The 27,787-nt window shown below is 48.6% G+C and overlaps 1 protein-coding gene across 2 annotated transcripts; it reads left to right on the forward strand.

Annotated features, from left to right (window-relative positions):
- Positions 1-3,875: 3,875 nt before the first annotated feature.
- Positions 3,876-27,787, forward strand: ARHGEF5 (Rho guanine nucleotide exchange factor 5). Of its 2 annotated transcripts, none has more exons than XM_070424088.1 (15): positions 3,876-3,979; positions 11,378-14,504; positions 15,051-15,108; positions 15,520-15,584; positions 15,825-16,078; positions 18,205-18,365; positions 18,894-19,046; positions 19,340-19,469; positions 19,731-19,805; positions 20,174-20,263; positions 21,894-22,099; positions 22,911-23,072; positions 24,634-24,704; positions 26,244-26,348; positions 27,050-27,787. In XM_070424088.1, exons 2-15 carry the CDS (start codon positions 11,390-11,392, stop codon positions 27,205-27,207), a joined length of 4,803 nt encoding a protein of 1,600 aa, XP_070280189.1. In that variant the 5' UTR covers positions 3,876-3,979; positions 11,378-11,389; the 3' UTR covers positions 27,208-27,787. The 2 variants fall into 2 exon arrangements, with proteins under 2 accessions (XP_070280189.1, XP_070280190.1); XM_070424089.1 differs by having other exon boundaries at positions 21,894-22,051.

Raw genomic sequence — 27,787 nt, forward strand, 5'->3', positions numbered from 1 at the left:
TCTTTCTTCTGTTCCTTGGGGGCAGAGACTTGGTCTTTGTATATCTGGTTTCTAAAAATGCATATTGAGTAAATAAATAAGGCAGTGAATAAGGCAAATAGTATTTATATCTTGAATAGCACTAAAGTTAGGCTATTGCAAGGGATGAGAAAAGAAAAAAATATGTTCATCAGAATGAAACTGGGTAGCTAAGAACCATAGCAAGGTAGATTTAAAAGAGAGAAAGATGGAGAGACCATGGTCAGCCAGTTAAGAACTGAATTCAGAATCAATTTAAAAGGTTCATGGGATCAGGCAAAAGGCAGTCAGAAAGGTCAGAGCAGTTTTCAAGAAGTAGCACTGGGTCTGCTGAGAGTCAGAGTTAACCAAGTGGGAGACCACACCGCCAATAACAAGGGTGGTGTCCCCAGTAGGACATCTGGTCAGGCAGTGACAGCCCCAGGGATCACTCAGATGAATTCCTGCTTGTAAAAGGTCACTGTAAATCCTTTATCAAAATAGGAGGATAGGGAACCCTAGCCGGTTTTGCTCAGTGGATAGAGCATTGACTTGTGGACTGAAGGGTCCCAGGTTAGATTCTGGTCTAGGACACATGCCCAGGTTGCAGGCTAGATCCCCAGTAGGGGGCATGCAGGAGGCAGCCAATCAATGATTCTCTCTCATCATTAATGTTTCTATCTCTCTCGCCCTCTCCTTTCCTCTCTGAAATCAATAAAAATATATTTTAAAAAAATAGTAAGATCAGGAGACAGCCCTGATTAAGAAGCCCAGGCACTAAGAGCAAGTATCAAGAAAGGGAAAAGAAGGAAAAAGAGGGAATCATAGTTTGCAAAGGGAAGAGCTCAATTGGTCCCCAGTACGCACACACCCTGCAGACAGCGATGCTCCCCGGGAAGAGCTAACTCCCTAACTGATGAGTTTTAACTTTCCCATATCTCACTGCTACTTGAAAAGTCAGGTCTAGCCTGTATACTTAGCTCTCTGGATAAGAGCCCAGTGGTCATTGAATCGGGTTGGTAACTTAAAAAAAACCCAAAGTGCTGATAAGTCAGAGCTGTCAGAACAAGAAGAGGTCAAGTCTATGAGACCTGAGAGAGGAAACAAAGGACAGAGCTGTAATCCAGGAGAGCACAGAAGCCAGAGTGGAGCAGGAAGAATAGCCAGGCTGGTGGGAGGCAGTCCAGTGCCTCCGACCACATGGCCACTCCCAGGAGGCAGCATGGAACAGCAGCGATCAGCACCTTCCACCCAAGGATCAGGAGCTTACTAACTTTGCTCACCCATACCCTGGTCTAAGTGCACTCTCCCAGCCTAGAAATAAAGACAGCTTTAGCTTAACGTTTTTAAAAAATTTTTATTTAACTATAGTTTGTATACAGTATTATATTAGTTTCAGGTATACAATATAGTGATTCAACGTTTTTCTACCTTACAATGTGATCACTCCTCTAATTCTAATAATCATCAGTCATTGTGCAAATGTATCACAATATTATTGACTATATTCACCTTTACCTTTTTCACTCACTCCCTAACTGCCGGAAGCCGGTCCATCCTTGCTGCTTGACACAGTCGCTGCAGGAAAGAAACATCTGCACAGCATATGTTTCAAGGGACCTGGCATATATAGCATATTGTTCTTAATATGTTTGCTCTCCTTAGTGCCATGTGTTTTAACCAAGGTCACCTCTCCGAGAAAGGTTGTTTCCCCAGGTGGGGATTTTTCCCTGAGGTTAGGGAAGGGATACAACTCCTTAACTAGGTGCCAGGCGGATAGTTAATCACTTTAACTACAAACAATCACGCTTAAGCTACATAATCTTTACTCCCTGGAATGGAGATAAGAAATGCCCTAACCTTTGGAATAGAAATTGATAGGATTAAAATCGACTGGTATAAGTACAGATGTAACAAGACAACAGAAGACAGAACCTAGAGAGAGAACCTAGAGACAGAACCTAGAGAGAGAACATGGCAAAAGATCTTGGACAGAACCTGGCTACAGAACTTGGTTGAAGATCCTAGGCAGAACTTCTCTAGAGATTCTGACCAGAACTTCGCTGGAGATCCTGGCTAGGCTGCTGATCAACTGAAGGCTGTCTCCCTGTCATTCCTTCTTCTCTGACTCCATCCACACCTTTGGGGACCCCTGGACCTGCTGGGGTTGGACCCCAGCACCTAACCCCCACCAGCCCCTCCTCTCTGGCAACCATTCCTTTGGTGTCTGTTGCTATGAGTCTGGATTTTTATGTTTTGTTTTTGTTCATTTGCTTTGTTTTTTTTAGATTCCACATATAAGTGAAACCATATAGTATTCGTCTTTCTCTGTTTGACCTATTTCATTAAGCATAATACTGGCCAGGTCCATCCGTGCTATCTCAAGTGGCAAGATTTCATTCATTTTAAGGCTGTAGTAATATTCCAATGTGTGTGTGTGTGTGTGTGTGTGTGTAATCTTTATCAATTCATCTACCAATGGACACCTATGTTGCTCCCATACCTCGGCTATTGTAAATAATGCTTCAATGAAGTTTTTGATCTACCGCACTTGCCACTTTTATCCTCTTGCTGAGCTTATGACATGTGCTAGGCCTGTCCTTACATACCTGAACTGTCCCGGTTTCCTCCCATTGCTTCCCACACCTACATGGCGGCGTGAGGTGGGCTGAAGGCTGCTGAACTGTTTAGGGCTTACCCGTCAGAGTAGTGTGGCTGAAGCAGCACATTCTTTGAACATAGAGATGTTTCAGGACTTTATTGGAGAAGATGTTGTTCTACCTTAATTACATTCTATCCTACAGTCCCCTTCAAAAATGTAGTAGTCATGGTCAGCGGTTCAATGCAGCAGCCAGTGGTCTAACCCACTAGCTGTTCGGGCTCATAGATGGTGGTATTCCCAGAAACAAAATAACCAGAGAGTCCATGAAGATTCCACTCAACTTATATCAGGATGGAACCTCTGGGTGGGGTTGGGGGTAGTCTGACTAAAATACCAAGAGTCTTGGTCCCTTGGGGGCGTGTGCGCGCGCACCACAGAAAATTCTGACATTCTTTGAAGTCTATGGAGATGCATTAAAAATAGACCCGCTCAGGCTTGGACTCAGACCAACAGATAGAATTAGGAAAAAATACAGCCGTGAAAAAAACACAGGCAGGCCTGAGAAATGGCTTAGATACTTTAGTACAAACACAGAGGTCCTGGGAAGAGGACAGAAGGAAAACACATCCTGAGATGTATCATCATCCTAAGTGAACTCAGATAACACCTAGGAAAGGTTTGGGCATGCGGTTGTAGAGATGCTCATTCCTAGGCCCTGAGCGATGGCCTCTTGGGAGAGGGAGAGGGAGAGAGAGAGGAAGAGAGAGAGGGAGAAGATGTGGGAGAGGGAGAGAACCCAGGATACACCCTTCGTCTTATAGGGAGTCACAGGTAGACGGTAAGAAGAGAATTAACATTGGGCCTGAATGTTAACTCAGAAATGTTAACACAAAAACTCAGACGTTCAGAGACAGATAGGCTAACAAAAGGCATGGTCCAGAGTCAGGCTCAAGTGAAGAAATACCGGGGGAAGCGCTATCCAAGCAGATTTCAGGGACATACAAGGGCACAAGAGAGCCCCCCCCTCCCCCCCCGCCTCCGGTCACTCGTGCCGGCCGCTGTCCCGGGCCCAGCAGCCATCCCTCTGCGCCGGGCTCCCCTCCAGGTCGCCACTTCCCAGCTGTGACGCGGGAGATTCTTTCACACCAATGGGGCCGCGGTGCAGCCGGGCCCTGCCCCTCCCCCAGGAAGGTGTGTCCCTGGTTTCCTCACCTGAAACTTCCTAGGAGAACCAGGTCCCTCCCTCCGGCCGAGCGGGGAGGGGCGGGCGCGGGCGCGGGTGGGGCGGCGGTGGCGTCCAGGGCCTGTGCTGGGGACGGCCGGCCGGCGCCTGGGACCCGGAGGGACTCTGGTGCCGGGACAGCATGTGACACTGCCCAGGTGGGTGCCCTCCTCTCTCGCCGCTCCTGGCTCTGGGCTGGCGGCTGTAGAGTCCTGGCGGAGGTAAGGGAGGGTCGGCCAGGACGGGAAACTAGGCCTTTACCCTGGGGCCAGCCCCAGCCCGGTCCCAGGGCGCAGGCTCCGGAAATGGGGGGCTGGGCAGATGGGCAGACTTTGGGGCGTGTGACTATCTTGGTCAGGAAGGGGAGGGAAGCTGAAGGAAATGCTCTTGCCTGAAAAATTCGCTTCCGGCCTGGCCCCTTCCTTGGAACTGGGCACCCTGCCCCCAGATGTTTCCAGGCCAATAATAGGACTCTTCCAAGTTTCGGCCCTGGGGAGAGCTGACCCTATAATAAGGGATTACTGTGACTCGCTTGTGGAACGTTTTCCCCACCTGTGGATGTCTTATTATCTCCTTTTTCTTAACTAGGCCTGGGCCTTCCTTACTTACCTTCCTATGGATTCGCACACTGTGTATGTCTCCATATTTACCTTTCTCTTACAGGTACTTTCACCTGTAAAAATGACTCCTGCCCTGGCCCCCTTCCCTGGTTCCCCATATCTGGGGAGTCCTTCCAAAGTTTCCTGTCAAGCACAATTTTCATTCTCAACTTGGGGAGGTGGGAAGGGAGCTGTTTATAGTTGGGCTTGGGGCTCTCCTTCTGAGCATCATTTAAAATTGCCTTCAGCAAGACTGTCCTCAGAGAGCTAGTCCTGATGCCAGTTCAGCTAGTCCTGAGCTAGTTCAGATGTCAGTCCCTTCTCCCCTTCCTGGATCTTGGATTCCCAAGACAGGTTTGCCCTCTGTCTACCAAAGTGAACTCTGGCCAGGAGTCTTGTCAGATCGAGGGAGAGGGGTGTGTCAGACAGACAAGGGAGAGAGGGTTGCTTTCTTTTCTAGCTCTTCCCTCTTTTGCTTCCCCCATGTCATTCTAAGGCCCTGCATCCTTGGCCTACTCCAGAAATCCCAGCTCCTAGCTCAACAGCTCCCGATGTGGCCTTTCTCTCAGACTTCCTGTTTTAGCTACACCAGAGAGTGAAAGAAGAGACTGGCCTAGATCCTAGCAAAATGGGAATCATTTGTTAACCAGTCTGTGGGCCTGAAACTGAAGCCATGTCTACTGAGGGGATTCTTGGGGGGTGGGGCTGGGAGGAGGAAGGACGTAGGTGTCAATTTTAAGTGAGACTGTCTGGCAGGAGGAATGTATGTCATTATCATGGTAGGGAAGAGAGAGAGGTCAGGAGGTGTGCAAAGGTATCCCTCTTACCAAAAGAAAACAGTGATTCAAAACATAGTCAAGAGTCTTCATGTCCTAGGGGTCCCAAGAGTATATGGCTGACCACAGTGTGGTCTGTCTGAGGTTGTCTGTGGCCACATCAAGCATGGTGTCTTTGGGATAGACAAGAAGATGTCATTTGTGGTGTCTGGAGTGGTCAGTCACTGTGGTGTGGACAAGAATGGGCCACTCACAGGGCCATGGATTGAACAAGGGCAGTGTTACTCAAGTGTCAGGTAGCTTACAGCATCTGGTGTAGACAGGGTAAACCACTCACTGTGTCTGTGAAGTGAACAGGAGCTGGTCATTTATAGTGTCTGCAAGGTGGGAAGAACAAGGTCACCTCTCAGGGGCTCTGCTAAGGACACAAAGAAGTCACTCACACATAATCTGTCTGGATGGCAGGGGGCGGCCACAGTGGGCTTGTGGGGCCTGCCAGCATTGCCAGTGGTGATGTTCTGTGCGGGCCCATGTGGTCTGCAGGGCAGTGGAGGTTGTGATATTCTCAGACATTAGGAATAGATAAGAGCCGGTTATTATAGTTTTCACTGGGATGGTGGGGCTTTTCTAAAGTGGATAGAGCACAGGTCTTTGCAGTTAGTGGTCCAGATTGCTACTCTAATTTTTATATATGTGTAGCATTGGGGGGCAATAATGTCAAACACTGATAAAGGCATCCATCTATGTGGGAGTCTTAGTTTCTATATTTAAAAAAAACGTGATTTGGGGGTATTTTCCTAAGATAAGCAGTAGTATAGACGATGTAGTATGAATGCAGAAGTGTTGTAATCTCAAGTGTTTTAGTGATTTTTGGTGTGGATCAGAATATTTGAAACTGCCATTGCTAGAAAATCCAGGAAGCAGATACTTAGACCTACACATAGCAGGCAGCATGGGTTCTAAGGAGAAGCAGCAGTGTGATGGAGGTGGGTGGCGGTGAGGGGGCTGTCTTTGAAATAGTGTTATGTCTGCAGACTAGAAATGGACAAGAGCTAAGGTGTTTGGGGGATCCAAGGGAGATACTGAGCTCTGTCATACACTGTGTTAATGGGGTGACTTGCAGATTTGTCTTGAAAGAAGTCATAGGTGGGACGGGGTCAGCAGATGCAACATGTGTCTGGTCTGGAAGGTGCCATGCTCAATCTGTCTGTGCTCAGTTACTGAGCTTTGCCCCCATAGAGAAGGGGGTGAGGAGGCAACTGTAACAATGGGCAGTGCAAAAACTCTCTCCTGATGTCTTTATGTGCTTTGCAGATTTCCTAGAGCTTTGTCATGTTGTAGGTTTGTGGTGCCTGATTATAATAGGGTTATAATAGGACAGGATCAAGTATAGGGAATGGTGTCTGAGTTGGTAACCACCAATATTTCCAAATGGATAGACTGTGTTAGAAATACTGTCAATGGGGTTGCAGGAGGCACACGTGCGTTGTGTCACTAGTATGGAACTGAAGATGTCCAGGTAGCCCATGGGGCATACAAATGTAGCCTAAATATAGCAGAAACACACATATTTTTAGAGACTGTTTTGAGGACATGGCAGTGTGTATGGGTATAGGGCCAGGACAATACAGCTGTGGGTGAGGGGAGACTACAGATTTAGTTACACTGTCTCCTTAGGCAGGTAGGAGCCAAGATTCATAAAGTGCTTACGTTGAGCAAGTATATTATTTAACATGAGGTTGAGAGAATAGGGTCACATCACAGTATCCATAGTGATTATAGTATTTTGTCCTTAGGGCTAGACTTAGGGAGCAAATCTTACACTGTGTCAATTAACTGGAAAAGGATATAAAAACCCTTCTACGCAAGTGTGCTTATGTTAGACATGGTGGCTCTTTGCCCTGTATAGATGGTATTTGTGTCTATGGGGTGGCCAGGAACTTGTCACATACTTATCACATCTGTAGGGTGTTTAGGGACCTGCTTGTTTGGTTATGTCAGTCTCTATTGTGTAGAAACTGCAAGGGTGGCTCATTTTGTGTGTGTGTGTGTGTGTGTGTGTGTGCACATGCAGGTATGTGCATGTGGATGGGTGCTTGTGCAAGCATGTGCACAAGTGCAATACCTTAGCAGGACAGTGGGCATTTGGGTGGTGGGCTTCCACTTTAAGCCCAGACCAGACAAGGAGGGTGCAGATCCAGGTGCACCTGTGTATTCCATAGGCCCCTGAGGTCTCTCCAGGCTGGTGACCTTCCAGCTTTCTTACACCTGAACTTCTAGTTGCTTATAGTTGAGTTGTCAGAAGACCTTGATTTGAGTTCACTTGTACCAGTTGCTTATGTGAGCAAGTGTTTAGATTATCTGACCTTCAGGTTCCTCATTTAACTTAAGCCGTTTTCTGTCTGTCTCTGAAGGTCCTCCCAGCTCATAAGTCCTGTATTTCTCTCTTACACTTATTCTCTCTCATCAACCATAATTACAATCCCTAACATTTTTATGATCCTTACATTTAACAATGCACTTTTTATACTGTCGTACTTAATTTTCATTAGAATTCCTTGCAAAGAAAATATCTTTCCCTTTTATAAAGATGTGGAGGCCAGTGACCAGGCTCTGCCCCAAGTGCAGTGGCCTGAGTGAGAGAGGACAGCAGCCTGTGTAAGGTCTAGCAGTGGATTTGGAGAGAAGAGGACAGACTTGAAGGATATTGAGGAAATGGGGTTAATAGGACTTGGTAGCTAGATTAGATATGGGAAATGTAGGCCAAGAGAGAAACAAGAATTTATTCTGTAATTAAAAGGTATTTATTGAACACTTAGTACAGGCCAGGTAGAGAGCTATGTATAGATATTTGAGCAGGACAGATGTAGTTCTTTATCTCAGGACATTTACCACCTATTGTTTGAGATAGATGGTAAATCAGAATACACACATCCTATATAATAAAAGCCTAATATGCTAAGTGTCCGGTCGTCTAGTCGGCCATTCAACCAATCAACGTGTAATCTACACTAATAAAAGAGAAACATGGTAATTAGCGTACAACCGCTACCCTTCCCATTGGCTAATCAGCATATCCTTATGCAAATTAACTGTCAGCCAAGATGGCGGCCGGCAGCCAGGCAGCTGGAAGCGAACATGAGGCTTGCTTGCTCCAGTGACTGCAGACTCCAACATTCCCCCCCCTGACTTGCCGGCCTCTGAGTTGCAACTCTAAGCAACTATGTACTATGTTGCAAATGTAGAAGCTAAAAAAAAACCCAAAAACCAGCTTTCAGCCTGCCGGGATCTCAGAGCTGAAGTTATACATTGTTTCGATTACAGAACGGCAAACAAACCAGATATGAAGCCTCAGAGCTAGAGCCAGAGCTAAAGCTGGCCCAGAACAAAATAAAAAAAAGAGAAAAAAAAGGAGCTATTGGGAGCTTCAGTCAACAACCGCCAGCCTGAAAGCAGCCCTCAGCCCCTCACCCAGACTGGCCAGGCACCCCAGTGGGGACCCCCACCCTGAAGGGTGTGTGACTAGCTGCAAACAGCCATCATCCCCTAATCCAGGCTGGCCAGGCACCCCAGTGGGGACCCCCACCCTGATCCAGAACACCCTTCAGGGCAAACCAGCCGGCCCCCAGGCCTCTATCCTATATAGTAAAAGGGTAATATGCCTCCCAGCACCGGGATCAGCAGAGCCTCGAGGCCTCCTGGCACCGGATCAGCTTGACAGGGGGCAGTGCCCAAACCCCCTGATCACCCTGCAGTTCTGTGTGTGACAGGGGGCGGGGCCACAACCTCTGCCCCCCCCCCCCCCACGGGCCCTCCTCTGTGTGTGACGGGGTAGAGCCGTAACCTCCCCATCGGCCCTGCCCTGAGTGTGACAGTGGTGGTGCCCCAACCCCCTGATCTGCCCTGCTCTGTGTGTGACAGGGGGTGGCACCGCAACCTCCCCATCGACCCTGCCTTGAGTGTGACAGGGGGTGGTGCCCTAACTCCCCTATCAGCCCTACTCTGTGCGTGACAGGGGGGAGCTCCCCAACCCCCTGATTGGCCCTGCTCTGTGCGTGACAGGGGGTGGCGCCGCAACCTCCCCATCGACCCTGCCTTGAGTGTGACAGGGGGCGGTGCCCCAACCCCCCAATCGGCCCCACCCTGAGCATGACTGAGGGTGGCATCGCAACCTCCCAATCCGCCCTGCTCTGTGCATGACAGGGGGTGGCGCCCCAACTCCCCAATCAGCCCTGCTCTGAGCCGACCAGGGGCTGCACCTAGGGATTGGGCCTGCCCTCTACCACCCAGGAGCAGGCCTAAGCCAGCAGGTCGTTATCTCCTGAGGGGTCCCAGACTGCAAGAGGGCACAGGGCGGGCTGAGGGACACCCCCTCCACCCAGTGCACAAAGTTTTGTGCACCGGGCCTCTAGTATGTTAATAATATGCTAAAGCTGCTCAACATCTCACTATGACATGCACTGACCACCAGGGGGCAAACACTCCGACCAGTAGGTTAGCTTGCTGCTGGGGTCTGGCAGATCAGGACTGAGCGAGATGGGCCAGACATGCCCTGGAGCCCTCCCGCAGTCCCTACCTGGCTGGCTAACCTCCCATGTCCCTCCCCAGCCCCTTGTGCACCGGTGGGGTCCCTCTGCCTGGCCTACACCCTCTTGCAATCTGGGACCCCTTGGGAGATGTCAGAGAGCTGGTTTCAGCCCGATCCCACAGGCCAGGCTGAGGGACCCCACTGGTACACGAATACCAGGTCTCTAGAAATTATGTGATAATCATAATTGTGTAAATGCTACAGAGGAGAAGAAAAGTGCACTATAATTGATAAGTGCTACAAAGAGGAGCACAGTAACGTAGTTAGAGGATTGGGGAAAATATAAGAGTTAAATCGGTAAGTTGTAGTCTCACAGATAACAAGAAAGAGAGTATTTCTAATGTCGGTAGTGTCAAATACTGACAAGAACCTCCAAAATAAGCATTCATAGAGTCTCCTTTGGAGTTAACAACTGAAGATTGTAGGAGACGCAGGCGAGATGTGAGGCTGTGAAGACAGCAGGTATGAGCAACTCCCTTTACAGGTTAGAAAAATTAGAAAGGTATGGACATGCTTAAAGGCTGGTGGGATGATTCTAGCAGAGGTGATGGTGAGAGGAAGGTCACCCATAGCATAGGGTCCCTGAGAAGGAAATCTGAAGAAGGCGGTGCTTTGAGAGGAGGGACGCCTGCCCTGTTGGAGGAGGAAAGATGGAGAGAGCAAAACACAGGTCTCTCTGAGTTGCAAGAAACTGGAGCAACTTTGGTTTCTCCATATTCTCCTTTCCTTTGGTTTCTCAATATTTTGCAAAGAATTTGCTGAAGTGAGAGCAGGGGTAGGAAGGTCAAGATTTTGATGAGTAATGAGAAGAGTTCACAAGGTTATTGGAGAGAAAGAGTAAGATAATGAGAGTAACACAGCTTTATGGACCTACTTGAAGCAGGTAACCTCGGTATCCCTTCAGTTCTATCTAACAAGTCATTCTGCTTTATGACAGCTGCCTTTCTAATTGAAAACAAAATTGTTAATTAGTTACAGGGCTGTGCTAGACACTATGAAAAATGAGATGAGCACAGTCCAGACCCAGTATAAAGGCGGTTACACTACACTTTGCCTTGGACATGGGTTATAATGACCAGACCTATTTTAACCCCCATCAGCAGATGAGGAGGAAGGTCCCCCTGAAACACTGCTTCTCGTGCTGTTAGACCTTGGGTGTGTCACTCAGTGTCTGGGAGTTACATAGGCCTGAGTCACTCTTGATGTCCAGAGAGTAGACAGGGAGAGACAATATGACATAATACCATCTAGGAGGAATGACCATTGGGGAACTTGGCACTCTGACAATGAGGCTCTAGTTCAATCACTTCCTATCTGTCTCTCCCACAAGACTGCAGGCTCCATGAGGGCATTATCTCCTTTACTACCGAATGCCCCCCACTTGAAAGGGTCACTTGCTAAGTACTTATTAAATGGGCAAAGAAATGACAAGTTTTATAGAGGCTATTGCTTATTTTGTTGTGTACCTTTTGTCTCAAAGAATGAATCTATGGAGAACCAAAGAAATGTCCCACTCTTGTTCTTCATGGTCTGCCCCTCTGATAGTTAAAAGCAGAAGAGGTGATAGAAACTTTGTCTTTTATGCCTCTTTAGGATTCAGCCCCGATGGAGGCTGCGGAGCCCCGGAGTGGAGCACCGGCTCCCATTCCTGCTGTAGCAGAATTCAGTGTTATCCCTGAAGCTCTCGTGAGAAGCAGCCAGCCCCCTGCCGTGGGGCCCAAAGCTCAAGAAGGCCAGGACCCATCCTATACATGGGCAGAGGAAAGCAGAATCTGGGAGACCCAGCAGAGAGATTTAAGAGATGTGAATGATTGTGCAACTGAGAGTATGACCTCTTTCCCCAAGGAGGCCCCTTTGGATGTGGAGACCAAGCAGGAAAACCTTATGGCCAAGGCCTGGGACACCCCAGAGTGCCAGGAAGCAGTGCCCGCGAGCCTGGCAGACAGACAGGCAAGGACACCCGCTCCTCCAGAGCACTGGGCCTGCCCTGTCCAGGGTAAACATCTGGACATGACCCCACTATGCAGTGAACTGCGCAGCACATTGGAGGTGGAACTCAGACCAGAATTCACTTCTTTGACGTTGGGGACTGGACAAGCAGCAGAGAAAGAGGAAGCTTCTCCAGATGCCTCTGCTCGGGCCAGATGTTCATCTTCCTGTGAAGAGCACTTTGTAGAGACTGACTCCCTGCAGGACTCTGAAAATGGGACTGCCAGGCAGGGCGAGGAGCTGCAGGAAAGTCGAGGCAAAGAAAGGCTTGTGTGTCCCCAAGAAGCCAAGGGGCTGGAGGTGCAGGGACAAGAAGAGGGGAAAGTCCTGGGGGAGGCTGTGTGTTCTGAGGGGCTTCTAGGGGAGCAGGAACAGATGGGGGAACAGGTTAATGGTACACAGGGAGGACAGAGGCAAAAACAGGGACAGATGCAAGATGATACGGTGCTTGCAAAACAAGGAGAAAGGGAGGAGCCTAATGAGGAATCAGGAGGTGTGAATTGTGATGAGTGGGAGGGGAGGACTCAGGGCCAGGAAGATCTGGAAGTGGGTGAACAGAGGAAGAGGGAGTTGAAGGGGCCTGAGGAGAGTAGGATGGGTGCTCAGTACCAGGAATATCATAGCTTAGCCAGGTGGTCAGTGAAGGTACCTGGAAGGCAAGAACATCAAGGTCTGCCAGGGACACTGATGCCAGAGGAGGAGGAAGAGGAGGCAGAAGATTGGGATCGGGCCACACTGGGGGGAGGGGGAAGAGAGAGGATTGCAGAGGAGGGGGAAGAGCATGATGGTCTTCCCACACTGGCCCCCAAGGCTTATTCCCCCTGTGACTTGTTCCCAGATGCTTGTAATGCCAGGATTCCTGATTCTCAGACAGAGTTTAGGGCTGAGGAGCTTTGTCCCATAGCTCAGACTCCTACCCTGGAGCCAATAGGATGTTCCTGTCAGTCCAATCCTTCACCTCGCTTCTTTCCTGCTGGGGGGCCACCTGCTCAAGAAATAGCTCAGGACCCCCAGCCAGAGGGTTCCCAGTTGGGGACAGGGACAGCATCCAGTGGAAGGCCCCAGGTGGCCTCTGCTGGTGCACCTCGGACTTCTCCAAACTCACCAGACTCAGCTCCCTCCACATTTGCTGAAGTCTCCCCCAGCAGAGCCGCCTTGCTGGCTGCCAGCCCCCCAATTGCCATCCCCAGGACAAAGGCCTCTCTGGCTGCATATTCTCCAGAAACCACCAGAGCCTCTTTCCCCACCGACATCCCATCTGCCTGTGGGGCTTCTGAGACTCTCCTGGCGGCCCTCCCCGGCTCCCCCTCTGCAGATGCTACCGTGGACCCACATGGAAGCTCCAATGGGGCCATTCCTCAGAGCCCCCTAGCTGACTTCACAGGGGCCATCCAGCACCTATTGAGCAACTCTTTCCCAGGCTCTCACAGGACACAGCTGGCTCCGGACCTGGTGGGACGATCACTTTCCTTCTCTCATTCAGAGTTGCCTCAGAGACCTCCCAAACCTGCCATCCATGGCTCTGTGAACCCAAGAAGGGACAGGAAAAGCAGTAGGGACTGCAGCGTTATTCCAGAATTCCCTAGTTCATTGTCCACTCTGGGGCATGACTCTGGAGACTTTACCTCTGATCCACACAGGCCCAGCAGTCCCCACAGCAGCCAGCCATGGGGCTCCCCACATAATTCAGCCTTTGCCCCAGGGTCTCCTATATATGGCTCTTCACCTGTCTTCGTAGATATCAGGCTGCATGAACCTCCACCTCCTGCTCCTCCAAAGAAGAGGCACGTCCACACCTCTGAGGTGGAGAGAGACGGCCATCTCAGTGCAGCGGTCCCCACACTGAGGCACTGTAGCTACCCTCCATTGGCCCTAAGTTCAGGGCTATGTGGCCCCCCCAAAGTTCCACTTCCTGAAATTCCTGACCCCCATGTGGCAAGGCAGTACCGACCTCTGCCCTCTACCCCAGATGATTCCCACCATAGTCGGACTTCTTCCTCCCCAAGGCTGAGATACAACAAGCCATTACCCCCAACTCCTGATTTGTTTCAGCCCCACCATTCTCCCATTTCTCATAATAGTCCAAGGATCTACAGGCCTCTACCCCCTGTCCCTGTCATAAATCCCCTCACCGAACCACCACCATTACCCCCGAAGGTCAGAGGGAGGAACAAGAGCATTCAGGGAGCACTCATGAATTCAGGGGGTCAAGCCAAGCCCAGGCCTGTTGGTCAAGAGTGGGCAGTCTCCAGTCCCCACTCTGGAGGACGTACTTCCTGGCCCCCAGCCATGGGCAGATCAGACTCTTTGGCTTCCACCAGTAGGAGAAAGAGTGAAGTATCCCCTGACATAGCTTTCAGCAACATGACGAGCCTTCCAAGTCCCTCTTCCCCAAACACCCCCTGGACTATGGGTCTCCAGGAACCCACCTCTGAACCAGGGCTCTCAGAAGAGTCAGAGGCCCCTGCCAAAGGATCTTTAAGAAGAACAGACCCTCAGGAAGGAGCCAGTGGCCTGAGGAGGTCGGCTATAGGTCGAGCAAGGCAGCCTGAAAAACCCAGCCATCCCCACCTGGAGAAGGCATCCAGCTGGCCCCACAGGCGGGACACAGGGAGACCACCGCAGGGCAGTGGTGAACAGGCTGCCATCTCTGGTGAGGACTCCAGTAAGCCCAAGGGCTGGCATCGTCAAGGCCTGCGCAGACCTTCCATCTTACCTGAGGGCTCTTCAGGTGAGCAAAGAGCACTCATCAGACCAAGCTTTCTGTAGCTCTTACCACCTCATCCATCTTCTGTCCCAGGGCTCCTTCTGTTCCCCCTGCTGGCTTCACTCACCCACATATCCAACCCCAACACAGAGGGAAGTCCTTGGAAGCCTCTGAGCTCACTGTGATTCTCTTCCTTCTCCTTCCCTGCATCTCCGTCTGTCACCCAACCATGGTGTTTTCATTGTGTGTCACATGTCCTAAGGTTTTTGTGGACACTCTTTCTTACCCCCAAACACACCCCACTTTCCAGTTACCAGCACCACTTGATGTCCTCCTCGTAGTAGAGAAGACATCATCTCCTTGTTCAATATACATTCTGACATGAGGGATCTGTTCATACCTCCCAGTCATGTCATCAGATGCTTTCTACTTTGGCACTTCCCTCACAGATTTCCAGATCAGCCTTTTTTCCCCTCCCCAGGTGCCTACATCTCTCTATGTCTTAGTTTCTTCAGCTATCTCTGAATGTTCCTCTGAAACTTCAGTTACTTCATCCATTTCCCTTTTCAGATACAAGAGGCCCAGCCACGGAAAAGCCCCCTGGCCCTTCAGACTCCATTGTTTTTCGGTGAGTCATCCCTCCCAACCAGCGTACTTGTACTCTCTTTTTTTAGGACACTGAGATTTCTGTTAGTTCACACAGGTTCTGGGACCCTGTCTCTTCCAGAGGGAAGGAGAGGAAGAGACAGACACCAGGATACCAGGGTAGGGAGCCTGGTATCCTTTGATCTATCTGGTTTTGTTACCTAAGTCTTAATTTTCCATCCTCCTAGGCCCTTTAGCCATGAACTAAACCCCCTGTAAAAATTCAACATGACATCCAAGAAAGCTCCAAACTACCCCAAAATGGGTCAGGGGACTTGGCCCTCACATTCCAGCATACATCCCAGAGGTTAGAGACTATCCCGTCTACAGTTACCTGGGGCTCCTCGGTATCTAAGGGCCAGCAAGCACCCCAGAGCCCTTCTTTGCTCCACAGGGAGAAAAAGCCAAAGGAGGTGATGGGAGGCTTTTCAAGACGCTGCTCAAAGCTCATCAACTCCTGTGAGTATATTGAAACAGAACTATGGATGCACATAGGTGTTGTGCCCAAGACTGGGGAGGGGCTTATGGCTGCCAGCAGGGGTTGGGGACACCTACTGGAAGAGAAAACTGCCAGGAGAGCCAGAAGAAGTCTGGTGGCTTCTGGATGAGTGTGCTTCTTAATCTGTGTGCTTCTGTCTCTGTGCCTAATTCCCTGTCTCCCTAATTCTCTCCCTCTCCCATACTGCTTCACCCCCACAGCCCAGCTGCTTTACCAGGAGTACAGCGATGTGGTTCTGAACAAGGAGATTCAGAGCCAGCAGCGGCTGGACAGCTTGGCAGAGGCCTCTGGGCCCGCCTCCCCCCGGCAGCCCCGAAAGGTCCTGGTGTCCTCGGAGTCTTACCTGCAGCGCCTCTCCATGGCCTCCAGGAGCTCCCTCTGGCAGGAGATCCCTGTGGTGCGCAATAGCACTGTGCTGCTCTCCATGACCCATGAAGACCAAAAACTGCAAGAGGTACCCAACAGAGCAGGGTGGGGGCAAGAGAGAGGGATGCAGGAGGGGAGGCTCACATCCTATCTCCTCATCAGTACCACCTCCACCACCACCACCACCACCACCTCCATCATCACCATCACCACACACTCGTGCATCTCAAGCTGTCAGCCATCTCCACTCCAACGGACTTCAATTGCTCTCTGAAGATCATCACCCACCTGCCTCTCCACCTCCTTCTGCCATGGCCATTTACTGCTACCTGGTGTTGGTTCAGACTCATACAAAGTGGCCAGGCGTAGAATTAATCCCATCACTAGTGCTTCAGGCTAGACAGAAATTTCCATCTTGAACCATGGTTTCAGTCTCCGCTAAAGATTGCTACTTCAACCAAGGCATACCAGGGGCTTTCTGTTGTATCCCTTGAAGGCTGAATGCCCCTTGTGCCTGACCTGTGGTCCATTGGACTCATAGAGGCTTTTGAATGACCATCAGTCTCTGCTTGGTCCTTAGCCCCAAAGCAAAACTGTAGTAGAGGCTGTGTGTCTGATGTTACCATGAATGGGTTTTATCTGGAGAGCTTTGCTGATAACCAGCCTGGGATAAACTTTTCTTCCCAGGAAGATAAAATAGTACAATGTAAAGGTTTCCTGGAATAATGTCTAAGTATTAAGGTTTCAGAGTAAATGACCTGGAAGCCCACTTTAATGTTTGCCAGTTAGTAATTATTCAAAGCATGTTCATGACTTTAATTTCGAGTTAGGCCAACCCAGGTTTAAAGCCTTGCCATGCCATTTACTAGCTGTGTCACCTCAGGCAAATTATATAACTGCTCAGTCCCAGTTTCCTCATCTAAAAATTGAAGATAATGAATACCTACCTTTCAGGGTTGCTACATGGTTTAAGTGAAATGACACGTAGCTAGCTTTAAACAGAGTGTGTGGCACATTGTTTGATATGCATTAGTGGCATACTCACCCTTTCAGAAGTGAGAAGGAGAAACATTTGGGCCAGAAGGACTTATGGATAAACAATGCTTTTACCAAGTCAAACAGACAAATAAAAATTTTAGGATTTTTGAAGCTCAGACTTGGGGGACCCTGTTCTGACCTCAACTTCCAAAATACCTGGAGGATATTTAGAAAATCACTTCTTCTCTGCCCCGTGTTTGTGAACCAGACCCTGGGAGCTGGTTCGAACCCAGCTCCCTTTCAGCATCTCTAGCATCCTCACACATCCACGTGGCTCCAGGGCCAGCTGGTCTCACATTTCTGAGAAGACAGGCCTCTGCTTATAAGCGCATATTTCTTTCATAAAATAGCACTTCTAGGGTCTGTAAGATGCTTTCACTGACTCCATTTCTCTTGACTGCCACATGTTTGTGAGGTTGGGTCACTGTCCCTGCCCCAAAAGGCAAGAAAACAGCTTCAGAGAGATCAAATGAGCCACCCAAAGCCACATAGTCAGAATGTCAGGGCCAAGACACAGACACAGATGAATCTCTGAGTTCTCTGGCTCATTCTCCCAGTTACCCAACTCAAAAACTGAGGCATTAGCTGGCACTCTTCCTGCTCTTTTAGAGTCCATTTCTAGCAAATAACTAGGTCCTTCCCTGTGTCCCTCTGAATAGTCATGAAACTGGCCCCTTCCCATTCTCACGGCTATTTAGACCTTCATCTCACCTGGACTTAATACGGCAGTTTCCTAACATGGCTCTCTTGCCCCTTCTCATCTTTTCTCCACACTGTGCTTAGAAACACATTGATGGTCAAGTTATTCCCCTACATAGAGCCTCTTTTTGTTTTTCTGTGGTATGAAGCCCAACAAACTCCTTTGCCTTATTCACTTAACCCTCCAGACTGCCATGTTTGCCTCTCTGGCTTCCTCTCCTGTCCCTACTTTAGTACATGGTTCTGCAAATGTTCAGTGTAAGTTTCTGGAAAGCATCTTTCTCTATTACACCTCTGGGGTCTGCACATGTTCTCCCCTTGGCTTCGATGCACCTTCCCTCTCCCTGATACCAGGTTAGGTTTCACTGTGACGGTGAGCTACAGACGGATCTGTCTTGTTCACCACTCCACCCCTAAAACATACACCAGGGACTCAAAATGTGTTGTACATTAATCTTCCTCCTCCCCAACTCCTAGGCCAAATTTGAGCTGATTGTGTCAGAGGCTTCCTACCTGCGCAGCCTGAACATAGCTGTGGATCACTTCCAGCATTCACCCCAGCTCCGGGCCATCCTTTCCAACCAAGACCAGCAGTGGCTCTTCTCTCGTCTACAGGACGTGCGTGATGTCAGTGCCACGTAAGACACCTCTTCTCCCAAATGCTACTCACTCCGCCTCACTGTCTTTAGCCTATAAACCTTCAGTAGGTATCTTTTTCCTTCTCAGAAATCCTCTCACTGCTCCCTCTGAGATTCCCGATGGCTGTAGGGAGAGGAGGAAATAGTAGAGGAGAGGGTCCTGGATGGATAGAGCCATTGGTGGATGAACAAATTAATGAGAGATGCCTCCTGGGTTGAGTTTTGGATGTACTGTGGGTACATTGGAGCAGTGCATTGGAGACGAGATTTGGGAAGCATCTAAAGGTTAGAAAACCAGAACATATTCCAGAAAAGAACAAGAAATGGAATATTGGGACCAGAGCGTTAGATCATGGGAAAACTAGGAGCAGCCTTGGAGAGAACGTGAGTGCAGAGCAAGGGGCACAGAGCAAAGGACAGAAGTTATTCACTAACTGAGAGATGTCACAGATCAAGGTAGAGCAGGGCTCAGCCAGCCGCTCACTTGAGACCCACAGGTCTCATGAGACTTGTTTGAACATTGCGCAGGTTCCTTTCAGACTTGGAGGAGAACTTTGAGAACAACATCTTCACCTTCCACGTGTGTGATGTAGTCCTGAACCATGCCTCCCACTTCCGCCGGGTCTACCTGCCTTATGTCACCAACCAGACCTACCAGGAACGCACCTTCCAAACTCTGCTGTGAGACCCGAACCCCGTTCAGTCCCTGTGTGGGCCTGGTAGTGACCTTGCACCCAAACTTCCAACCCCTGATCCAGAGTGCTGTCACCTGAGCACATATTCTGTGCCCATTCTGTGATCTCAAGCCCCAGTGCCTTCCAGATCACAGGCCCTGGACCATTAGGTCTCAGCCCCATGTCATTGGATCTCACCATCCTTCCCTGACCCACAAACATTCCACCGTGTCTCCACTCCGCATGCCTTCCCTGTGGCCCACTATTCCCCACCCTCCTTACCCACTTGCTGTCTGACAGGAGCACCAACAGCAGCTTCCGCGAGGTCCTAGAGAGGCTGGAGAGCGACCCTGTCTGCCAGCGCCTGTCCCTCAAGTCCTTTCTGATCCTGCCATTCCAGCGCATCACCCGTCTCAAACTGCTGCTCCAGGTACAGACCCCACCTGGGATTCTCCCCTCGACTCAAAAGGGTGATTTCAGGAAGCCCCACAACACAGGACTGGCCCTTCTGCACTATCCTACACCCTGTGGACAAAGTGCTCAGTCTCCCCACAACCCACACCCTTCTTTCTCAGGGTTAATTTGCTACTAAAATTTTTTTCCTGGACCTCTCCCAGTGGCCCACCCCCATCATCTCTTCCTGTTTTCCACCCTTCTTCCATCTGGCTGCTGTCTATTGTTTGTTCTATAGAACATTCTGAAGAGAACACAGCCTGGCTCCTCAGAGGAAGCAGAGGCCACGAAGGCGCACCATGCTCTGGAGGAGGTAGGTGGCCCACAGTTCCCCTCATGGAGAAGTCTTCCCCTGCCCACGTCCATGGCCACTGCTGATGGGATTACCCAGGTACCTCCTGCACCCACCAAACCTCCCTCCGCACCCACAGCCTCCTCCCACCATGAGGACACTGCAGGCACTCTCCAAATTCCATCTTGCTTTCACTCAGCCCAGGAATATTGACCCTGTCATAGCAAGTACACCAAGAGTCCTGAAACGTTACCTAGATACCACCTGCATGCAGGTCAAGCCTGGTGGAAAAGCTGTCACAATTACGGATTCCCAGATTTTTTTCAGGGCCTCAAAGGTCAAACCTCTAACACTGCCCTTCCTCTTTCCTCACCCTGCTCTCCTGGCAGCTGATCCGAGACTGCAATAACAACGTTCAGAGAATGCGCCGGACAGAGGAGCTCATCTACCTAAGCCAGAAGATTGAGTTTGAATGCAAGGTGAGTGAGTCTTCGGCATGTCAGCAGGTCACCTGCTAACACAGAGCCCTCTGGCTCTCACCATGCCAGTCTCTAACCTCAGTCTGCATGCCTCTGTTCTGTCCTATTTCTGGGGTGCCCAAATGCCTACTTTATTCTCCATGATACCCCACTAAGTGGAAAAGGGGAGATACAGAAGAACTGTGTGTATTACCTTTGATGGAAAAGTAGGAGGGTACAAATCTGTACATGCATTTGCTTGTAAAGAAACTCTGGGAGGAGACATAAGAAATAAAGAAGTTACCTGAGGGGCATAGTATGCACCTGGGAACTGGGCAGATGAAAGAGAACTTATCAATTCAAGTCTTTATAAAGATATGAGAGGCCCAGTGCACGGATTTGTGCATCGGTGGGGGTCCTTCAGCCTGGCCTGCACCCTCTTGCAATCTGGGACCCTTCGGGGGATGTCGGACTGCTGGTTTTGGCCCAATCCCTGCAGGCCAGGCTGAGAAACCCCACTGGTGCATGAATCTGTGCACCAGGCCTCTAGTATGCATATAAGATCTTTGGTTAATCTCTTCCCATCCTCCCCCCTTCCCTCTTCCCTCTGAGATTCATCAGTTTGTTCCATGTTTTCATGCCTATGCGTTGAGTGTCTGGCCCCTGGTGGTCAGTGCGTGTCATAGCTACCGGTCGAACGGTCAAACAGTTCCTTAGGCTTTAATATATACTAGAGGCTCGATGCACGAAATTCGTGCAAGTGTAGGCCTTCTTTCCCCTGGCTGCTGGCACCAGCTTCCCTCTGGCACCCAGGACCCGGGCTTCCCTCTGGCTGCCAGTAGGCACCCAGGACTCAAGTTTCCCTTGCAACCCTGGCTTTGTTCGAAGGACATCCGGTCTAATTAGAATATTACACTTTTATTATTAGATATAGATATTTTTGGTTCTTCAACCAACCAATATTTTATCATCTCAATCTAGTGTAGCCCAACCAATAAAAAATTGAATCCAAATCTATGGCCAAGTCTCCCATCCAAATGCAAATCTATAATAGACATTCCACATTTAAATTCCAACTCAGAGCAGATGCCATTCTTATTTCCCTAAGAGAGGGCATACCTCTGATCCCCATATCTATCTTAGTTTCTATCCTTATCTTTGCCCAAATTCCAGCTCCAAGCAGATTCTACCTTGTTCTCCTTAATCCCATTCCCACTTCGGATCCCAGCTACTCCTCTCATGTCTCTGGTTATAATAAAAGAAAGAACAGATATCAGAACTGTCCAAATCTTTTAACTTCTAAGACACACACATAGTGTTCCCTGCCTTCTTCCACTACATGCCCTAATTGGGCTTTTCCAGGCATTCTTCAGTTCACGTTTCTAGGGCTGAGCTTTCTCACATGGTCACTATTTGGTGTTGGACCACAGGTACCTTCCATTGCCTAAGTTATGGACATGGGAGCTGTACCATTACATGATGGTTGTAGGGTTCACAGGGCAGCAAAGTCTAAGGGGTGGGTATGAGCAAGAGGGAAGATGTGGAAGAGATGATTGTCAGTGGACCTCATGAGAAAGGGGCAGGGCTAAAAGGGAGCCTTGTGCCTGTCCGATCTGAGACACTGCCTTCTCTGCCCTCCTCTACCCTACAGATATTCCCGCTCATTTCACAGTCACGTTGGCTGGTGAAGAGTGGCGAGCTGGCTGCCCTGGAGTCCAGTGTCTCCCCAGGGCTGCGAAGGAAACTGAACACACGTCCAGTCCACCTGCATCTCTTCAATGACTGTCTCTTGCTGTCTCGGCCCCGAGAGTCAGTGATTGGAATGGGAGGACAGAGCACAAGAGGAAAATGGGAGAGGCAAGAGGGGAGGACAGACAGGGACAGAGAGGAACCCTAGAGGAATCCTAGAGGAACCCTTCTCAATGGCCTAACCCAGTGATGGTGAACCTTTTAAGCTCGGTGTGTCAGCATTTTGAAAAACCCTAACTTAACTCTGGTGCCATGTCACATATAGAAATTTTTTGATATTTGCAACCATAGTAAAACAAAGATTTATATTTTTGACATTTATTTTATATATTTAAATGCCATTTAACAAAGAAAAATCAACCAAAAAAATGAGTTCGTGTGTCACCTCTGACACGCATGTCATAGGTTCACCATCACTGGCCTAACCCATGGAGTCCAGGTCATGGTATAGAGAAGAAAGAGAAAGATCTAAAGCAAAAAAGGGGATCCCACCAAATATGCCACAAGATCATATTGCAAGACCTGTACTATATTATAGGCACAGAGCAAAATGCAACAAATTAGTTATCACTTTCCCAATCGGTTAGTTTGTGGCTTCTTTGGACTAGGCTGAGCCTACTAGTCTAAAGATACTTAGCCAATTCCAGATCCGCAGGGTCTTAGAAAATTTATATTGGTCTGTCTCTGCAACTCTTGAAAGTGGTGAAGTATCCATGATATTAGATAAGTGGTTTGCCAAGCTAGTGACACATGCCTGGGGATGCTGGAGCTACCATCTTGAGAGTAAGCAGCATCGTATGGTTTTTATGAGAATTTGCAGGCTACATATGCTAAGGACAAGGACTTGGGATCCTAAGATCTGAGGGTGGATGAAGTATGACAACTCTAGAATCTGGTTGAAAAGCCTTGTATTTTGCAGGGGTGGCCGATTCCTGGTGTTTGACCATGCTCCCTTCTCCTCTATTCGGGGGGAAAAGTGTGAAATGAAGCTACATGGACCTCACAAAAACCTCTTCCGACTCTTCCTGCTGCACAACACGCAGGGCACCCAGGCCGAGTTCCTCTTCAGCACGGAGACTCAGTGAGATGGGGCTGTGCAGAGGAGCTGCGGGGGAGGGAGACCTGGAAGCCCAGGAAAGAAGTGGGACTAAGGCAGGAAGTGTGTCCAGAAAATAGCCACGGCACTGTATAGTCCATGCTGGGCTGGGGAGCATCCACAGAGAAACCCAAGTTCTGGAGCTAATAGACGCCTACAGGACATTGGGGTGGGTGAGGGTATATCTTCGCCACCAAGGCTTAGTATCTATTGTATTCCCTTTAACCTGGAATGACAAAGTCTGTGAGATGCCAAAAAGAGATGGACAGTATGGAGTTACTAAAGAGTTGGATTACTGACATCCACCAGTGAATGCCCATGTGTGCAAGTCAGAAATTCCTCAGTGCCCAAGGCTGGTGCATATGTGAGGTGCCATTGGCTTTCCTTGCTCCCACCTTCCAACCCAGTCCTATGTTGAGCAGAAATCCATAGTGTTGAGAACTTCGATTTGCTCAATTTTTAAATAATAATAAAAATACATTTATACATACATAACATTTTGGAGAATACAGTGGGGCCTTGACTTACGAGTGTCCCGACTAACCAGTTTTTTGACATACCAGCTGTCTCTCGGCCAATTTTTTGCTTTGAGTTGACAGAGTAATTTGAGTTAACGAGCTCCTTAATGAGCTCTTTAACGAGCTCGGTCTCAGAACGAATTAAACTCGTAAGTCAAGGCCCCACTGTATTAAAAATAATACCTATAAAATCTGGTACACTGTGCCAATAATAATGAACAGCTACAAAACTGTACCTATTATTGATGATATAAAAAACATATGAAATCTTTCCTTTAAAAAGTTTGACATGTTACCTAATAGTCGGATCTTCATGTTTCAGACACTTTTCAGTTTTGTCCCTTGGAGGACATTTCAGGGTGGGATCACTAGTGCTGTGTTCACTGTGTTCACAGCTGTGCACTCCGGTCTGTGTGCACAGTGTCACCTGCACTGAGTAGTCAGACATGGCCCTGTGTCCTTTACTTGGCACCTTGGGCAGCGTCTTTCTGGAACAGTAAGAGTGCCAGCTCTCAGTTACTCTGGCGTGTTTGGAAGCCAAGGCTAAGATAATGCAAAAACCTTTAGATAATCACAAAATTAGGCTAGGATGAAAATTACATAAGAAAAATTAGGAGATACATCTCCCTGATCTAATTATGATCACAGGATGATTTTCATCTCTGAGACATTTAATAGAAGGGAGGTGGGCAGAGGAGTGTCAATAATTATGCAAAGTGATCAAGGGGATCTACACTGAGATGAACATTTTGCTTAGTACAATTTCCATAATGGAAAATCCACCTGTTTATAACTGACATTTGACTTTATGCCCCCACTTGAAAGATACGAGATGCCATTGACAGGATAAACTTGGAAAGAGAAGGGGAAACATAAAGGATGGCAAGACATTTACATACAGATCAAGATCCTGTCATATTTCCTGCCAAGAAGAATCCCATTGACTTTCCCTAAATACCACTGAATTAGAAAGTCTTCCCACAGTTATGAGCTGCAGCTGGAACAATGACCCTCCTTTGTTTTCTCAGAAGTGAAAAGCTTCGATGGATCTCTGCCTTGGCCATGCCAAGAGAGGAGTTGGACCTTCTGGAGTGTTATGGTAAGTGAGGGAGAGAAAAATGGCAGGGTCAGAAGTCTCCTCTAGAGGCAGGAGTTTAGAGGGCTAGATGGTAACTTGGGGAGGCTTCCATTTATTGCTTTTGTCCAGAATTTCATGGTAGAAGCTGCCCATTGGAGGTTAAACACCTGAGATGTATCTGCTTAAAACTTTCCACCACCATGGCAATGCTGCAAACCCCATGCAATCCCTATTTGGGGCAGTAGTTTGCTCTGTTGAAATATTTGGCCCCTTAAGTCTATCCTGCCTTTTTTTAGGTGGGAGGGGGACTGGATGTTATCTGCTTGAAGGTCTCAGGGAAATGAAGAAAGTAGGGCTAGAGTGGGAGTTACGGGAAAATATCCAAACAGTAGTTTTGTCTTAAGCACACCCTGCTCCTATAGAGGATGAAGAAACCACTGCTCTTACCCCAGGCTTCCAGGTACTCACTGGTAGCCACAGACACAAACAAATTATGAATGTGTCTGCATTCATGCCAAGACTGAAGTTATGGGTCTTCTATAAGCTCCATAGTAGTCCTCCAGCAAGGATTCCCTAATCCGTATCCAAAAGGAGCTGAAATTCTAGGAAGACAGGACCTTTGGTGACTCAAACAAAAGAACAAACAAACACAAGGGAATCTGGAAAAGGAAGTAGGAGAGTTCTGTTTACTTGTTCACTGTGTGATCATCTGCTGGGCTTCAGTTCTATTGGGTTGGTAAGAGAGGCAAGATAACTCTTCCTCCTTCACTGTGACCCTGTGAATGGCAAAGAGGATGACTTTAGAAGAAGTGCAGGTTCTGATTGTTTTCTGAGGGCACTAGTACAGCCAGAAAAGTAGAAAGAGCAATAAACCCATACATGATGGAATGCTTGTGGGTCAAGAATACTCTGAGGCTTGTTAACCTTGAGCTTCAAAACTGTAGGAATTTCCTGATCCAGAATTTTCTCAAGAATCTTCTTAATCAATCTAGTCATGTACCTGGGAGGAAACTGAAGCTGAAGGGGATTCGGTGCCTTCTTAGATCTGGAACCCCACTGGTTAAGTCTCTTCTAGACCCATGTTGAGTAGCATGAAGAAAATAAAGAATGAGTCCCAGACTCGGGTTTTACAATCTAGTTGCAAACCCCGAACACATACATAAAATAATTAGGTAGAGGATAAATGGTCTGGCCTTCATGAGCAGTTTTGAAGTTCAGTATCCACTGAGGACTAAAGAGTCAGGAAAGCTTTCAGAGTGAAGATGGATCTGGAGTATTTGTAATAATGAGTCACTAAAGTTGTTCCCAATGTATTTCTCAATTCAACTTCCCCACAGAAATAGAATTTTTGATTTATTTGAATTCTGGTATTTGTATTTCCTTGTCAACCATTTCATTCCTGGTAGAAGATGAAGACTTTTCCAATTGTCTCTTTTGTCTGTAACTTTCAAAAATGCAGACTTTCTCGATCTCAAGTCCTCCCAGCCTCCCCCTGCAATTCCTTCTCCATGTTCCAGTCACTTGCCTTTCCTAACTTCCCTTCACACTCTTCTCTTCCAGATTCCCCACAAGTGCAGTGCCTTCGAGCCTACAAACCCCGAGAGAATGATGAGTTGGCTTTGGAGAAAGCAGACGTGGTGATGGTGACTCAACAAAGCAGTGATGGTAAGAAGGGGAGTCCACGAGCAGTAGGCTGGCATTGGAGTTGGATGGAAGTATTCTCTTCTTAGAGCTTCTATAACAAAGTACCACAAATTGGGTGGCGTAAAACAATGGACATGTATTCTCTTGTGGTTTTGGAGGCCATAAGTCCAAAATCAAAGTGTTGGCAGAGCCATACTCCTATACAGCCTCTGGGGGGGTGGCGGGGGTCCTTTCTTGCCTCTCCCAGCTTATGTAGCTCTAGGTATTGCTTGGCTTGTGGCAGTGTGTCCAATCTCTACCTCTGTCTTCCTTCTATGTGTGTGCGTGTGTGTCCAAATTTCTCTATCGAAGGATACCAGGTACATTGGATTAATGGCCCACATTACTCAAGTATTACATCATCTTAACTTTACTAATCACATCTGCATCAACCCTATTCCAAATGAAGTCTCATTCTGAAGTACTTGGGATTAGGACTTCAGCATATACTTTGGGGGAACACAATTCAACTCATGAGAGTAGAGAAAGAACACTAAGGAGTAGGCAGCTATAGACTAGGTCAGACCTAGAGCAGCCAGGGTGAGTGCAGTGGGTGTCTCATGCTCTGGGGGCTTGCCCGTCCATTCAGCCTTACGATTCAGGAATGTGTTTGGAAAGGTGGTTCAGGGGAAATGATTGTGTTCTCCAGATAATTTTTCTTCCCACCCATCTTGTACCCATAGGCTGGCTGGAGGGCATGAGACTCTCAGATGGGGAGCGAGGCTGGTTTCCTGTGCATCAGGTGGAGTTCATTTCCAACCCAGAGGTTCGTGCACGGAACCTGAAGGAAGCCCAGCGAGTCAAGACGGCCAAACTACAGCTGGTAGAACAACAGACCTAGCTATTCTCTGGAAGGACTCCCCTGAGCTTAAGGACAAGTTGTTCTTGGAGAGGGCTGGCCCTACAACCCTGCAACAGAGGCCTTCTGTGGACCAAGAACTAGACCTCTGAGAGCCCAAGAACAAAATCCAACTACCAATCGCTAGACCCCCCTCCCACCCCCCCACTCCCCGCCTCCTTTTTTGTGCTTTGTGTTTGGTTGGGGATTTTGAGGGACTTTGCGCCGGACTCTGGAAACTTGTTCTCATAGGAAAAGGATCCAGTGGGGCCTACACCAAGGAACTATCCTTCTTCTACCATATAGTACTTAAACATTCTCTTCCAGAGTGCAGATTCAGAGCTGGCCAGAGTGTCCATCGTGGCTGTGGTAAACAGAATCTGACCACAGTCCACTGAAGGGAGATGTTTAAGAGGGATTAACATGTCAGCTGGGAGGGTCAACCTGGTGACCTCTAAGGTATCTTCCAACTATAACGATTCTCCATGATTGTCGGTATGAGGTAGTGCATGCAACTCTGGGATCTACTGGTGGCAATGTGAGGGGGATTCTCTCTCACTCTAATAAACTTGGCACTACTCGA

The sequence above is a fragment of the Myotis yumanensis genome, unplaced genomic scaffold (assembly GCF_028538775.1).
Source record: "Myotis yumanensis isolate MYYU_CA2020_CCGP unplaced genomic scaffold, mMyoYum1.0.hap1 SCAF_9, whole genome shotgun sequence".
NCBI lineage: Eukaryota > Metazoa > Chordata > Mammalia > Chiroptera > Vespertilionidae > Myotis > Myotis yumanensis.

Excerpts from the sequence above, each read along its gene's own strand:
- ARHGEF5 (XM_070424088.1), top strand. The coding sequence starts at position 11,390 with ATGGAGGCTGCGGAGCCCCGGAGTGGAGCACCGGCTCCCATTCCTGCT. Across the intron at positions 19,047-19,339 it reads CGCACCTTCCAAACTCTGCT|GAGCACCAACAGCAGCTTCC; the intron begins GTGAGACCCGAA and ends GCTGTCTGACAG. Across the intron at positions 19,470-19,730 it reads GTCTCAAACTGCTGCTCCAG|AACATTCTGAAGAGAACACA; the intron begins GTACAGACCCCA and ends TTTGTTCTATAG.